Source organism: Numida meleagris, chromosome 19 (genome assembly GCF_002078875.1).
Source record: "Numida meleagris isolate 19003 breed g44 Domestic line chromosome 19, NumMel1.0, whole genome shotgun sequence".
Taxonomy (NCBI): domain Eukaryota; kingdom Metazoa; phylum Chordata; class Aves; order Galliformes; family Numididae; genus Numida; species Numida meleagris.
Window position 1 is genome coordinate 3,380,067 of NC_034427.1, and position 16,084 is coordinate 3,396,150.

Below are 16,084 nucleotides of genomic sequence, written 5' to 3' on the forward strand. Positions count from 1 at the left end.
ATTAGCCCGTTAATTAATTGCCAGAACTATAAAAGCACTTTTAGCAGCCCTGGTAAAGAAAGGGCTGTAATCCTGAAAGAAGCTTCTGTAGAAGTTGAAGGCAAGTAGTGCTCTTCTCATTTCCCTGATATTTTTCTGTATAGATGCTATTTAGAGTTTTCAGTGTTTTGGCTTCTTGAATATCTCCCTTTGGGATGATCATATAGTTATTCTCCTAAGTCAGCTTGGGAGCTTTCCCCTTCTGCTTTTGAAGGGGTCCATATGATGTGATTTATGATGCTGTGCATCCCTTCTGCAGTACCCCAGGTCACCCTGGCATATCTGTGCTGTACTCTCCTGCTGCTGGAGTAGCTGTGTCCATAAGACCTCCATGCTATACCTAGTGGGACATAGGCTGGCTCCCCCCTGGGATCAATGCTCTCCTGATCTCAGGAATAGGAATAAAGCCTCTCTGAATGCTCTCAATATCCCCAGTGGTGGGGACACTTCAAGGCTCCTCACTCCCAGGGGAACAAAACTAAGAGCAGTGCTGTGTAGGTTGAGTGAGCACAAGCCTAGGGATGCTACCTTGTCCCCACCCAGCAAGGGGTCTGAAGTCATTCCCTGGTGCTGCAGTGTGGGTACTGTGCCCTGTTAGGAGATAAAGGCAGGGAGGGTGCCCTGCCTAGGTCTGAAGGACTGCCAGTGGGGGTAGCCCTTACACTGTGTGCTCCAACAGGGACTCCTGGCTCCTCCAGCCCTGCACCATGCTGTCCTCCCAGCAGCACAGCATCCTGACTGTTAAGGACCTCCTGGACAACGGGTTTGTGGCTGGGGCCTCTGGGCACACCCACTTCTCTCCTGTGTGCAGTTACTACCTGGACTCCAGTAGTGCCCTGAAGCAGAGTACCTGGGAGCTGTTGGCAGATTTGGACACCACGAGGAGCAGCTCTGTGTGCATGGTGACACAACCCGTGGGCAGCGGTGTGAGGGCTGGCCTGGGCTCCTTGGACCTCAGTTTCCTCTCCTTCTGCAGGAGCCCCTCCGGCCCTGCCATGCTCGACCTGTCAGCTGTTCCCTGCGAGCTGCCTTCTGGGCCTGGCTGCTTGCTAGATGTAGCATCAAGGAACACCTCCACACCATGCAAGGCTGGGAGGTGCCTCAAGGAGAGAGCATTGTCCCATAGCACCGAGCTGCTGAGCGACCTGCCCTCCCCTGGGAAGCCCCCAGCACCCAGGTGGGAGATCTCAGAAATAAAGCCCCCCCTGGATGCCAGCCTGCCCCTCGATGTGAGCTTCCTGGGGTGCTCCAAGCTAGACACATCGCTGCTGGGCACCCCTGTGGTGGTCCCTCTGGCCTGGCCCAGGAGACATGTGGCTCTGCCCCACGAGGCCCAGCTGGGTGATACAGAGCCTGCCTCTGTGCTCCTGCACCAGGCCCCGTGATGCCGTGCCCTCAGCACCGGCTGCGGTGGCTCCGGTCACCCCGTGCCCCAGAACAGAGTGGTCACAGCTGCATGGCCGTGCTGGTGTGGAGTAAGACAGTAAAGTTTTTCTCTTCAGTGGGAGGTAATGGTGGTGGGAAGCCGGTGGCAGTGCCTGGTGAGCTGCAGCCCACAGCTTCCAGCCCAGCTCCCTGCTCCTCTCCTATGGCTGTCTTTTGTATTAAGGTAATAAATCTTTAAACTTCCTCCTCTGTGCCTTTCCGCAGGCCGGGCATCGCTCAGTGCCCTCGAACCCCCTAGGCTCGTTCTGACTGACAGAGCGTGAGGGCCCTCGGCCCGGCCCCGCACCACCCCGCCCTCCCGCCGCCACAAGATGGCCGGGCCCGGCCCCGCTCCTGCCCGCCCCGCGGCGTTACCTGCCTCGCAGCCCCGGCGGCTGTGCGGGAACGAGTGCCGCATCCTGCCCTTCCCGGCCCTGCTGCCACAGCCGGGCGGTTGCCGGGTCCTCGGGGCTGGGGCTCGGGATCCCTCTTCTGGCACGCCGGGAGAAACACAGGCGGAGAGCGGCGCGGCCCGGCCCGGCGCTGCAGAGGCGGCCAGCTGTGAGCTCCGCCACCCGGTGCTGGGGGCAGAAAGCACCCACCGCGCTACGGATGGTGGAGCTGCTCTTCCCTCCTCAAATTTCCACTTTTTTTTTTTTTTTTTTTGCCTCCAACGTTACTTGCTAACGGCAGGTTTCAGGGTGTTTACGTGTTGCAGAAGGAACAATACTGCTGCCCATCTTTCAGGAACAGATGGAAGGAGAAGTGGTAAAATACATGAGAGTAAAAGGGGAAAGTAACTTGTACCCAACTTTTGTCAACTGCAGCACTAATTTCTCAAAGCTGTTAAGCCTAGCTGGGTGCCTACATTTCCACTGGCTACCTTCACTTAGCGAAAGCCTTCACTGCATCAAACTCCTTCAAACTTCTGTCAAGTAGCAATAAACCTTACATGTATTTTATTTCCTTGACCAAAGCAGTACTTCTGTTCATAGAGTAACAGTTTAAACACTTCCCGAGGGCTGAAGGGACAGTTTTGAAAGACAGAAGGCAGCTATTGCCTCTACACGTGTTTCACAGTAGGCATTCTGGCCAAAACAACCTCCATTCAGTGAAAAAAGCTGTTCTTTTACTTCAGCTGTCAGCGTGGCACAAGAGACAAACAGCAAACAGGGAGCTGCTTGTATTCTCTAGCTGCTCAGATGACTTCTTTCTAAAAATCATGTTACAACATCAGGAACAGGTGACAAAAACAACTCTGAAAAGGGACCCAGAAAGAGAGTGTATTTACAGTTTGCAGTCTAAACACCAAAGAACAGTACAAACCAGATCTATAATTAGCCAGAAGATCACACAGTTGTTTGGTTCAACTGTAGTCTGTGCCGGTTGACTGACTGGTATTGATACTGTCGGGGGAAAGATAAGGCTTATTATGTAAATCTGGAGCTGGAACGTACGAAGTGCTGCTGTGTGTAAAAAAACACAACCATATGATTAAAGAAAAATAAATGAAAGAGGAAGAAATGAAAGTTTTGATACATGCTCCTATGACAAAGGATTGTCTGCAAAGTGTACCAAGATACAACCCCTCCTGCCAATATTATATTGGCACATCTCAACTGATTAGTCACTTAGTAGGTGCTTTGGGAAACCAGCTTTAGGAAAGCATCCAAAACATGAAACAATGTAAAATGAATTTTTTTTTCGGGGGGGAGGGGTTAGGAAGACAAACCTTTTGGAAAACCAGCAGCTTTTACATTAAAAAACATGGCAGAGAAAGATAAGGCACAGGTGTCACAAAGGCCTTACAGAGTGGGGGAAAAGTCAAGTTTTACAGTCAGGGTGTCTGATGAAATACAGAACTCTTTGTATATCAAAGTGCAACCTCACAGTGTTGTTAAAAATCTCTAGCAACAATGACACACAGTGTTAATGATAGTGACAAATTTGTTCCTCTCATTGCTTATACCCTGGGCTGTATTTTCACAATGCAATGAGCTTCAACATTTCATGGACCATGAATTCCACTTGAGTTTCCATTCCTGTGCAATACCTAGTTCAATGTCTCCAGTAAAAATATCCCTGAGTTTCCTGCACAGTATCAGCCTTTTGTAATAGTGATCCATTAAACCTTAAAGCATTTTAATCCAAATGCCGACCCTTCTTTTCGTGATGTATTTCCAACCTTGAATGAGGCAGCAGTCTGCAACAACATCATCACTATTTGATTTCAGCTCTTCCCATCCCTGAGAAGAAACCTTCTGCTCCAACAGTTACAAACCTACCTTGCCTTGGTTCATTTTTGCAGAGCCAAAAGGAGACTGCCTTGGGGTGTTACAGTAGTATATTTTCAGCATCTCCTATATTTATTGCTGTATTTTTTTTTCCAGTTCACCAACCAAAATAATGATCTTTCCCACAGAGCAATTAAGGTCTACACATAAGCCAAAAGGACCAACAGTAAGCCTTACTAGAAGAAAATAAATACCAGAGCAAGAAAAAAAACAAACCTACATTTTCTTAGCATAAGATTTATATATATATATATAATAACAAAATTACAGTTTCCATAAAGAAATAGAAAAATAGGAAATTATCTGGAAAATACAAACACTTCCTCAAAAGGCATTAGTTATCCCAACTACTACATGTAACTGAGCCATACGTTCAGTGAAGTACTCAGTCTCAATCAGTGTACTGAACACAGAGGTTGAAGAAAACTGATAAGTACATTTTTAATAGATTCTCCTCCATATAGGGAAAGCCAGGTCTCAGTTACCATTCTGGAATCCAGCTTCACTTGTGTCAGTATCATGTTCCTTAGGGAATAGGAAAGGAGAAACATAAACAGAACAAAAAATTTAACAGTAGAGATTATATACTGTAGTTTGTATGCTATAACTACAAATATTGGATTTTTACCTTAATTAGACTATTTGCGATGCTGTGAATTTTGTTAGTAAAAACAGCTGATCCACCAAACAGAGCTATATGCATAAAATACTTCTTTACTGTAAATTTTAACACAATACTCCTGGTGAGTAACAATGCTGGTTTCACATTTACATTGCAGCATTAGCAAGCATGGGAACATCCACGAGGGCAGGTTGCTCTTACATGCTGCATGTGTACATTACTGAAATTACTCAAACTACACTTGCATGTATCAATCCCCCAAGTGAAACAAATGGGAGACTTAATAAATTGAACACTACATAATCTATATAGTTATAAGCATTCTGTGTCAAACACCAGTGGTCTACTTTATTGTACATCAAACGGCTTAACACACTCCTGTACCTCTTGCCTGCAACAAGAGCAGCTGCTACAAAGATGTATCACCCTCAGTGTTGATACTATTAACAATTCACTTGTAATTCTGTTGTTAAAAATACCTGATTCAGTTTCTTAAATTCAACCACTTGGAAGAAGATGTGCTCCAGAATATGTTTGGCATCCTGCTTCTCCTTTGGGAGTTTACTTGTTACTCCCAGGATATCGCCGCACTTTCGTACGTAAAACTCCAGGTCATCATCAGTACCTAAACATGCATCCCAAGAAGGAGGCAGTGAGCATCACACATACCTGCACCAGCTGGGCAAAAACATACTACTAATCACCATTCATTTTTGGTATCCTGGGGAGTCTACGAATAGGCTCAGAGAACTAGTCATGATGTATCCCTGCAGCTAGTAGTTTCTCATCTTGTTTAGATTTAAGGTGCATTTAGAATAATCTTAACAGGCACTTACCAACAGTCAGTACTAGATACTGAACTGCTGATGTCAAAAATCATTCCCCAAAAGAACAGAAAGGGAGGCCAACAATTCTCTAAAAAACAGCAGGCCTTGCAAATCAAATGCCCATTTGAAAGAGGAAAAGAAAAGACAGGGAAAAGAAGAGGAAGTTGCACTGCTGCTAAGTGATGTTTCAAGAGCTGTAAGCCATGAACCAACTTCCAAGGCTCAAAGCATTCTTGGCCCAGGATTACAACAGTGGATTTTCATAAATGAGGCCCAGGTTAAAGTAAAACTTTTTTTTTCTTACAAATTTTCTTACAAAAACTTGCGTATACACGTGTGAAAAATCAGTTTGCTCTGCTTACATTTGTTTGTAATCTCTGCAAGGCGAGCTTTCTCAGAGGAAAATGTTTCATCCAAGTCAAAGAGCTCCAGAGGAGGAGGAGGCAATTCTCTGAAAGCAGGTGGAAAAACCTTGAAGAGAATTAGCATGTTTTATTGACAGTTATTTTTCTTATCCTTCAAAAATTTCCAAGAACACAGTTTTAGACTGCACTTCAATAAGCCTTTTACAAAGCCAAAAGCAACTCCAAAGCCCAGAGTACAAACGTACATCCTTTTAAAAATTCCATTAGTGTTTTGCAAAAATAACTGAATATTCCAAGAGAGTTTAGTCTCTAGGATGCCAGAATTACCACCTAGCACAACTACAGATGCTATATTTGTGCAGTTTGAGTTTAATTTTATTTCAGGACATCCAGGTGATTCTGTTTAGTATGGAGATAATCAAGGTACTAACTGGACCATAACAACTCACCTTGAAGCATTTCTGCACTGATTTTGATAAGGGTATTTTCCTTTTCATGCAGCCACCACATATGCCACAAGTATGACTCTGCATTTAACAGGGCTTACAAGTGCTTAAAAGAGCATTTCATTTCTAAATGAACCTCTTTCTAAAGAGTAGTGCAAGAGATACTACTTTCACTTGACCCCTGAAGCTAGCTGTCAGTTATCACAATAACATTTCCTCAGTGGCCAAGTGAAAGCAGGAGCCATGATGGCAGAACTCAGAGGAAAAAATGAGTGTGACACCACTGAAGCTCATGGTGTGGGTGCTGGCCCAAATCTCTGCTGGAAAAAGTTTGGCCAGCCCTTGCTGTAAAAGCCCAATGCTTTACTTTCTTCTTCCTCCAAAATGCAGAAGGTCAGAGAATAGTGGAACTGACTGGCTTCTCCCCAGCAGCGTAATTATATTGATCACAACAGCACTATTTTCTGAAATACCACCTTCTGTTTTCACAGCAAAAGCTGAACCCCATAGCCTAACAAGGCCAGGAGCAGCTAGACAGCTGAAGTGATCATACATGCAAGGCAATCCTAGAGATCTAGGGAGCTATGCTACCATATCAGATGCCACATTTTCAAGTTCTGCTGACAAAAATTACAAGTGTAAATAAGAGCTACTTCTTAAGAGTCAAATGCGTTGCAAGATCTTTTAACTGATTAATTATTACTGCAGTATTCCTCTCCCTTTTCTCTTGAAAGAAACATAGAAACAACACACAGTGTGTTCATATGAAACAAAGACTCTCCAGGTCCTGTATCAGCAAGGAGATTACTTACAGCTGGCTGCAGGACAGGTAGTGGAGTCTCAAATTGAGGCTGAATGAGTTGGAGAGGTTCATGCTTCACATTCAACTGTTCATAAGCTCTGCAGTAAAAAAAAAAAAAAAGACAAAGCATGAGAAAAGAAATAGCACTATTTCCATTCGCACTTGCATGCATTAAGGACTACAAAAGTTAATTTTCACAAAGACACTAGGGTCAACATTATGCAGAAAGTAATAGCACAAAAAATGGGATGCCTATTTTTCAAAGGAACCCAGAGAACTATGTATTAGTAATAACTGACTTCTAAAGCAAGCAAATTAAAGGTATGGCAGAGGAGACAATGATAGACGGACATGTAAAATGATAAAATAGAAGGAAGTCACACCTCTCAATTAATCAAGCAACTCTTAAAGGGATGAACATACATGAGGAAAAAGTGATCCAGTTCAAAAGGAGCTGACTGGAGATTTCAAAGAAGTTTTTCAGAAAGTCCCTCACCAAAAGCCATTAAAAAAAAAATTTGCTATGGGATCAGAAGGGACATTCCACTGTGAATTCACATCTAGTGAAAATAAAAGAAATACAGAGTAAGAAGAAAATGCCCACACAGGAGTGGAGTTTTACAAAATCTGTGTTAAGCCTGCTATTATTCAACATGTTCATACGTGATCTGAGAAGCATAAGTTACATGAATCAAAGCTGCTAGTGATAGAAAAGTGCTAAAACTGAGCAGCAGATAAATCTTAAGACAGAGAATTGCTGGGAAATGCAACAATGAATGAAACAAAGCTTCAGTAAATGCCAAGTAATGATACACGAGAGGAAAAACAACCAGCTCTCAGTTATCACTCCAGAAAATACCCAATATCACTGCAAGCACTTCTACAAAAAGCATCAACAACAGACAGAAAAACTAAAAAAAGAATGCCAGAAACTACAGCTGAGATAAGAGAAAACTTGCTAAACAAGAAAAAAAAAATTTGCAGAACAAGAGAAGACCTCAGTGTCACACTCAGAGCTCTGGTGCATCCATATTCAGAGCACGGTACACAGTTCAGTTTCTGCTAAGCGGGCACAATAAACACAAGCAGAAAATGTAGAAAAAAGAACGCAGCAAATAAATAAATAAATAAATTCACAGCTGCTGACTTGATAACTGAAGGGAGGGCAGTTGTATCCAGCTGATACAGGGATGTATCAAACAGCTTTGTGAAGTCTCTTGGGTTCTCATCTCCTTCTTGCAGACAGACTCGCAGTTGTTCAGATAGTGCAGCTGTATCTGGGAGCACGGTGTAGTCTGAAATCTGAACAACCACAGAGACGTGCCCATTATTTAAGAAGAACAACCTGATTACAGTCTCTTACTAGTTTACACCTCTCCTAATAGGTCATCTAGAAATAATTACCTCACTCTCCACCAGGTATGACCCTTCGCAGTGCAGCTTACCACACTAGAAAACTGCAAATTCTGTTCTTAGCTGCACAGCTTCTTACTACACAGACACTGTATCTGAATTTGTTAGTTCATGTTAAAATTCAAAAAGACAGCTTACCACTCAACTGAGCAAAAGACTTGTTCTTTTCATATATACAGAGTATACAATTTTGTCATGTAAAAAAAGAAAATAAACACAACTAAAATTGATACAAAGGTTGATCCTTAACCAGATAAACAATATCTGCCTTCACTTCACATGGTTCTTCTGACTGAAGGCTCAGAACTGAAGTACAAACTCGTTACGTTTAAACAGCAAATAATCTCAAACAGCCAAACTGGGAAGAGCCTTCCACAACAAGCCTTATGAATTAGCACCAATCCAAATCTAAGATGGATATATTTTTTTTCTCTTCAATTTTCACTCCTAGTCCATCTATTCAACTTCTACCCGAAATAAAGGGTCTGTAACAACAACAGCATTCATCTAGCTGTTATCCATTCTGCACTAAACACATGGTTTGGTAAAACTAGCACTGCTGGATCGCTATTATTTACTCCCTTGTGAAGGATCTGTCTTACCTCAGGGTCTTCCATATCCATCTGGTTTAAATGAATATCCGACGTTGTGAGCCACTGGAAAAGCACATCCTGGAAAATGGGAAAACTTTATCAATCCCAGGAAGGCGCAAGTAATCTATTATAATACTTTAACATTTATATTAAATCTAATAACATACTGTGAAGAAGAAAAAATAAGGGTACTATATCAAAGAATTTCTAGAGAGAAAATACAAACTTTAATTTTTTTATGGAAGCAATGATTCACAACAACAAGCACACTACGTGTGAGATGTGTGCTTTCAGGAAAACCCCTTCTTACAGATGAGGGCAGTATACACAGCCCTTCGGAAAGCACATTACAACCATCTCCTATCAGGAGCTAGATGTGCAAAGCTTTAATATTAATCATGTAGCAAAAGTCAGGCACTAAAGAAACTAAGAAGTAGCAAACCAAGAAAGACCTACTGATCATTTTAGTAACAATGAAGTGGTGAACATGAGTAGGAAAAGCTTCTTAGAGTCCAGAAACATAAACAATAAACCATATTGTTAAGAACTGCTTTCTGTTAATTGTGCTGTGACACAGTCCCCAGGACGTTAGCTGTTAGCATTAGGTAAGAACCTCCACACTGAATCAACTTCACAGTTCCTTGGCCAAGAGGAAGCTACTAAGCTTGAATTGCTTTACAACTGCCACGAAGAAAAGATATTCTTTAAACTTACCATGATCTTAGCATTTTCTTCTTTATCTAAATATTGATCACTGAACATGTGGCAAGATCCCAGTGCTGCCATCTTTCCACCTTGACTCTATCGAGAAAGAATACAACATAGCAAAAAAACACTCCTAGCTGCTGCTGTAGAGGCAATTGTTAATGGCATCTAATTACAAAGCAATTTAAACAAAAAATGTTGGAATAAGCATGAAAGGCAGTTTCAAACATGGAATGCTCACAAGAGTGCAGCATTCTTGTAAGAGCACATGTTCTGAAGGGTCATAAATTTAGTAAAATACTGATCTTTTCTAACATTAGAAAGACAATTTGCTGGCAATCCAAAAAATCCCCTATCATCAACAACAGCTGCACTTAGGTTATTTTTGCAGAAAAAAGAATACTTTTTTTCAATGAAGCAAAAAACAAGTTAAAAAAGTGGAAACCGAAAGGACAGCGACATGCATGCACGTCGATATAGCACGTAAGTACATCAGCTAATGACAGAAGAGTTTGATAATTTCATTACTTGTAATATAAAATGCAAAATATTCAGGCCCTTACATTTTTCTTTAGCTAAATCAAACGTGCATAAAAAGGCATTCATGAAACAACTTCAGTTTTCTTCCCTACCCAGATCACCCCTCAGACCTTCCACAAGGGCACACATAAGAAATAGGAGGTTTTCAACAGAACCAGACACTGCGTGCTTCCTGCACCAGCTGCGAAACTCAAGGCATAAAACACCCACAAGGAATGCTGCAATGACTTTGAAGATATTCAAGCTTAAACGGAGCTCCCGTTTGTCTAACAAATTTCTGATATTTCTTACTCCACGTTTTGCAAACAAATAACTTGAATTCTATTCCAAACAGTGTACCTAGACAGCATCCTCTGCTCTTACTTTCCACTCCTTCAATTTTTGTTGCTGTTCTTTACTGCATCTCTTCTTTGCTCCAATAGATTCTGTTTTCCTTCTGGTACGTTTCTCTGCTCTGCCTGAGAAAGAACCTCTGGCTTCATCTTCTATCTTTTTGTCTACAACTTCTGCAAGCTAGACAGAAAAATGATGCCACCTATTTGATTTCACATTTTAGTGCCATAATACAGGAAGAACTACCTGTATGACATGTAATTGTTTCCATTTCAGTGATCAACCCATGCAGAGGATCTTTTGGAGGTACAAACACGTTACATGGATTTCACTTAGAGCACAATGTATTTGTTATATTTTCCAGAAGAAAACACACTTCTCTGTACCCATTAGGTGAAGCACATGGAACTCCACATAAACAGGCACGCTCTTGAAATGAGAACTCTAACTGGCAAGGCTATAATCCCAGTAAGCCTTTACATAACTTCAGCAACTTACGTCACAAAAAGACATCTTTGCATTAATGCAAATAATTTCAAGATTATCATCAGTGCAAGACATGAGCCTATAGGTTCATTGGATTTATGTGCAAATATTGTACTGGGGGAAGGGATTTTACTGCATCTTTCTCCAACACTTACACATAAAATACAAGCAGTAAGTGTACTTGTAAGTTCCCTCGTGCTGCTGTACTGTCTTTGATTTAGAGGGTGCATATTTGCCACAACATGGGGGAATGAAGACAGGCATCCTCAGTAAAAAAATAAATAAAAAGTCTTCCTAAGATATTAAAAAAACCACAACAGTGTTAGAAAGTTATCTACACAGTAAAGTGCATGTTAATGTAGCTATGTTCACTAACAATACTCTTTGTACCCATCCACTACTAGTAGTTGTTTTGTTTTTTTTTAAATAAACTAAGAAAGCTGCACAGATAACAGACATTTACCAGTTCTGAGCTGGTGGTCCTCTTCCCTAATTCAGTGTTAACAAAGCTAACAATCTCATTAAATGGTTAAATTAAATGGCTTGCTTCATGCAGAATCATACCTCGTGCTGATAGAATGCAAGAATAGGCCTGTTGAGAGGGAAGCAGACAGATCCTGTTGACAGAACAGCCACTGCTGGTTTCATCACATTCAGTGTGGCACCAAATGGATACACAAAAGTGAGAGCTCTGCAGAAAATACATAAACACACTCACATGTATGAGAGAAGAGCAGGCGTACTTAATCATTGACAAATATATATATTAGATGCTTTTACACTTACGATCTTCCTTGCAATCATCCTCACATTTACTGCACTAGTCTATAAACCAGCAGCAAGGAAAAATAAAAACATTTAAAGTTATTTACGGAAAAGCTGTATTATTCTCAGTATCTTTTCACTTCTCTGTGGAATAAATTAGCACAGACAGAAAGTTAAACATCAAAACACATAGAATCATAGAATTGCTCAGGTTGGAAAAGACCTCCAAGATCATCAAGTCCAACCGCAACCTGACCATATTGCTCTAACAACCCACCACTAAATCATGTCTCTGAGCACCACATCCAAACGGTTTTTAAACACATTCAGGGATGGTGACTCAACCACCTCCCTGGGGAGCCTGTTCCAGTGCTTAACAACCCTTTCTGTAAAGAAGTTTTTCCTGATATCCAGCCTAAACCTCCCCTGGCACAACTTGAGGCCATTTCCCCTCATCCTGTCACCTGTCACCAGTGAGAAGAGACCAGCCCCGCTCTCACTGCAATCACCTTTCAGGTATTTGAAGAGAGCAATGAGGTCTCCCCTCAGCCTCCTCTTCCCCAGCCTAAACAGCCCCAGTTCCTTTAGTCTCTCCTCATAGGGCATATTCTCCAAGCCCTCCCCCAGCCTTGTTGTCCTTCTTTGGACCTGCTCCAGCACCTCAATGTCCTTTCTGTACTGAGGCACCCAAAACTGAACACAGTACTCGAGGTGGGGTCTCACCAATGCCGAGTACAGGGGCAGGATGATTTTGCTAGTCCTGCTCACCACCCCATTCCTGATCCCAGCCAGGATGCCATTGGTCTTTTTGGCCACCTGGGCACACTGCTGGCTCATATTCAGCCCATGTCCATCAGCACACCAAGGTCCCTTTCCATCAGGCAGCTTTCCAGCCACTCCTCCCCAAGCCTGTAGGGTTGCCTGGCATTGCTGTGACCAAAGTGCAGGGCCCAACACTTGGCCCTATTGAAACTCATACAATTTACTTTGGCCCACTGATCCAGTCAATCCAGGTCCCTCTGTAGTGCCTTACTACCTTCCAGCAGGTGAACATTCCCTTCCAGCTTGGTATCATCTGCAACACCTACCTTACCCTAGACTAAAACTCTTCAGAAAGACGTAGGGCTCCTCTTGTCTACAGCCCGACCACTCATCAACTAGAGGTCATTCGTATTTATGCTGTTTTATCAAACTCAAATATACAGACAAGGAACACAAAAAAAATCTGGTCAGGAGAGTAATAATTCCCCTCAAGATCTATCATTCCTGCTCTTTACTTGCTACCAAGAGTCACTGAACAGGCTTCTTTCCAGATAAAGCCTTGGGAAGCAAGCAGCAGACTGACATACGTACATCAGAAACGCTCAACAGAAGCTAAATAAATTCCTGCCAGCTATGGAGCCTGCCAATTGAGAGTGAAGCTAAAGCTTTTCACACTAGCTGCCTCAAAGGAAAACACTTACTGCAAGTCATGTCCGTTCCCATCTTCACCTGTTGTCTCAAGCACTGTTTTTCTTGCAGCTTCACTGATTCCCCTACAATATATTGAAAACAAAGCCCACTGAAAACATTATGGGCTAAAAGAGTTTATTGTGAAGATTTATATAGCCAAAATACTTACCTATTCAAAACTCCATCAGAGATCAGTGCTTCTTTTGGGTGGTAGTACTTGTAATACACATTTCGTACAACAGCATCTTGAACAAAAACAAAAATAAGAAGAAATTTATATCTTAACTGATCAGTACGATAAACACAGCAATTTAAATGAGTTTAGCTCTTGACTTCCTTGTTTCTTTCCAACACCTCAAAGCTGGCACATGGCCCCCAAAAGAATTCATATCCTTCTGGACATAAAGATTTAGACCAGCAATATGTTTGCAATTTCAAATAAAAACATGAAAAATAACCACACCTCCATGTCTTCTGCATATTCTTGGATAAAAAAAAAGAAGATTAAGTTAAAAGTGTACTTATCCAAGTTTTTCAAATTCAAATTCTTTTAATGTATCTCCAAAAGCTTGATGATGATCAATAGCGTTGATGCATGAAAAAAAACAGCACAGTCTAAGAGACTACCAAAGAGCCTACAAATATTTTATGTACACTGAGACACTCAGTTTATTGGCAGTGCAAAACCTAAAAAATTGCATTTTACTGGTCTCCTGCAAGAAAGTGCCACAGCTGCTTCAGGTGAGGCACGGAGATGGCTGAGATGTTATCAAGCTGCTGTACCCATGGAAAGCTCTTGGTGCGCTTCAGTATTACACTGCAAAGCACATACAGATTTCAAGAGAAACATATCCTGAAAAGATCCAAAGGCATACTCTGTGAGTGGGACCTGCAAGGTTCATACCCTACAGACTGAACTGCACTTAGACTCTGCGGAAAATGAAAGAATAAAAGGTATCAGTGAGCCCCGTTACCGTTATTGAAAACGATCCCATATTCTTCTAACAAAAAATTAATGTTTGTGCCAGATCTGGACTCTCCACCTTCTCTTAGCATCACCAGGATGGCTCCACCATCCTCCAGGAATTTCTTCAGAACCAAAAACTAGAAGACAACAAACACCCAGAAAAACGTAAGTGAAAGAAGCTAACAGTAAGACTGCAAGAAGCTACGCTGAGATTATTCTGACAACCTGCAATGAATTTGATGCTATGAGAAAAGCGTTCAAACCTCATGTTGTGTAAATTCATATAAAGTAATAACATTGCAAAATCATCTATACTGTTATTTTCTATTTTACATTAAGCAAATTTACAAACACAGCTAATTTACAAACAGATACTGACTTCTTACCTCAGCAGCACTGAACTTTTCTCTTGGACCAGCTGTTATCCACAGCTTCACTCCAAACAGTTTCTCAGATGTTATCTCATCTTTTAAGCTATGAACAGATTAACAAAAAGACATGGCATTCTTGTCCTGAACCACAGTACGATTGTTTTTAAGAAGCAGCAAATAAATACAAAGCAAATCACTTCAGTCACTTCACATCCTTTTATTTTGGTTTTGAGCTGACAACTCAAATGAAGATAATCTTCAGAAATTTCAACCTGTCAAATATAAAGCACCATTAGCAAGGCCCTGTGGCAGATCCAGAACTTGCACAAATTTTATTAGCAGCTGCAGCACTTTGTATTTCAAACAAGGAACAGTCTCTAGCTACACCTCACTCCCTGTTGTGAGCTACTTAACTAACCTCAGGTCCTTAACGCCAGGCAGAAAATGCAAGAAAGCATCACTGCTAATATTAAAGCAATTGCTTTCTAAAACAAAAATGAGAAGTTGACTTTTTCCACTTTAAGTACGCTGTTTTTGTCGCCATCAGACAGCTTCTTTGATAGCTAAAGATGCTGAGCAGAGACCTAACACCTCCCACCAAACTGTCTCCGTGACCTTTGAGGCCCTACAGGCTGCTAGCTGCTGGGAAACAGGGAAAGCACTGCTAGCAGAGCCACCAGAGCTGGGCTCCAGCAAAGGCTGCTGTGTTGGTACAGGAGCAGAAGCAGCAGCAATACTCTATGCTTGAGTTATGTCACCAGTCAAAGGCAGATTTGTCTTGTCCAGACGGTGCCGAAAACACCATCCCAGGAAGGGGACGAGGAACCTAGGCATTTATTTGCACAACTCAGCGCAGACCCATTTGTAGGCCTTCTTTCTTTGTTTCGTTCTCTCTGGACTGACTTTGTAGTGGGAAGCACCGATAACCACACGCACAAGGGCGGGCTTATCTTTACCACGGAATAAATGACACTGAATCAGAAACCCGAATCCGTGCAAGCGGAGGGCTTTTCTTCTGCTCCACCGAGGAGACACGAGAGCTCCAACCCAACCAGCTGAGCACGGCACCCGAGCTCAGCCAACACAGCGGCTGCAGCAGCGCAGCACTGAGCCGCAGCACTGAGCCGCAGCACTGAGCCGCAGCACTGAGCCGCAGCACTGAGCCGCAGCACTGAGCCGCNCGCAGCACTGAGCCGCAGCACTGAGCCGCAGCACTGAGCCGCAGCACTGAGCCGCAGCACTGAGCCGCAGCACTGAGCCGCCGCGCAGCCGGGCCGGGCAGCTCGGAGCCCGCGCCGGGAGGACGGGGGTAGCAGCGGCCCGGCCCTCCTCAGGCCCTGCCGGCAGAAGCCGCCCCTCACCTCAGGATCTTCCAGTTCCCTCGGAGCCTCTTACGCCATGCCTTGTAGCTGCTGGCGGGAGTGAAGGCCTCCCCTTTGGAAGCGTTGAAGACGATGGCGTTCCGCGAGCCCTTCTCCATAGGGCGCTACCCGAGCGGGCACGACGCGGCCCGCGGCCGCCCAGCAACGCGCCGCTCGCGCATGCGCAGTAGACCGCGCCCCCCCCCAGCGCTGGAGCCGAAGCGGCGGTTCGCTCCACCTCCCAGGAAACGCCGCGGGCGGGATCTACCAGCGCGGCG

The 16,084-nt window shown here is 43.2% G+C and overlaps 2 protein-coding genes across 3 annotated transcripts; one reads left to right on the forward strand and one right to left on the reverse strand.

Annotated features, from left to right (window-relative positions):
- LOC110408195 lies at positions 6 to 1,668 on the forward strand. The gene is made up of 2 exons (XM_021416745.1): positions 6 to 100; positions 719 to 1,668. Exon 2 carries the CDS (start codon positions 747 to 749, stop codon positions 1,422 to 1,424), a length of 678 nt encoding a protein of 225 aa, XP_021272420.1. The 5' UTR covers positions 6 to 100; positions 719 to 746; the 3' UTR covers positions 1,425 to 1,668.
- Positions 2,726 to 16,006, reverse strand: IFT52 (intraflagellar transport 52). 2 transcript variants are annotated; one of them, XM_021416739.1, is made up of 14 exons: positions 15,807 to 16,006; positions 14,461 to 14,548; positions 14,082 to 14,211; positions 13,277 to 13,352; positions 13,119 to 13,190; positions 11,455 to 11,581; positions 10,435 to 10,584; positions 9,541 to 9,627; positions 8,836 to 8,904; positions 7,968 to 8,122; positions 6,831 to 6,918; positions 5,570 to 5,678; positions 4,860 to 5,005; positions 2,726 to 4,283 (listed from the first exon to the last, which is right to left on the reverse strand). In XM_021416739.1, exons 1-14 carry the CDS (start codon positions 15,923 to 15,925, stop codon positions 4,236 to 4,238), a joined length of 1,464 nt encoding a protein of 487 aa, XP_021272414.1. In that variant the 5' UTR covers positions 15,926 to 16,006; the 3' UTR covers positions 2,726 to 4,235. The 2 variants fall into 2 exon arrangements, with proteins under 2 accessions (XP_021272414.1, XP_021272415.1); XM_021416740.1 differs by lacking the exon at positions 10,435 to 10,584 and having other exon boundaries at positions 15,807 to 16,005.

Excerpts from the sequence above, each read along its gene's own strand:
- IFT52 (XM_021416739.1), bottom strand. The coding sequence starts at position 15,925 with ATGGAGAAGGGCTCGCGGAACGCCATCGTCTTCAACGCTTCCAAAGGG. Across the intron at positions 14,549-15,806 it reads GGGAACTGGAAGATCCTGAG|CTTAAAAGATGAGATAACAT; the intron begins GTGAGGGGCGGC and ends ATCTGTTCATAG. Across the intron at positions 13,353-14,081 it reads TGGGATCGTTTTCAATAACG|ATGCTGTTGTACGAAATGTG; the intron begins GTAACGGGGCTC and ends TTTTTGTTCAAG.
- LOC110408195 (XM_021416745.1), top strand. The coding sequence starts at position 747 with ATGCTGTCCTCCCAGCAGCACAGCATCCTGACTGTTAAGGACCTCCTG.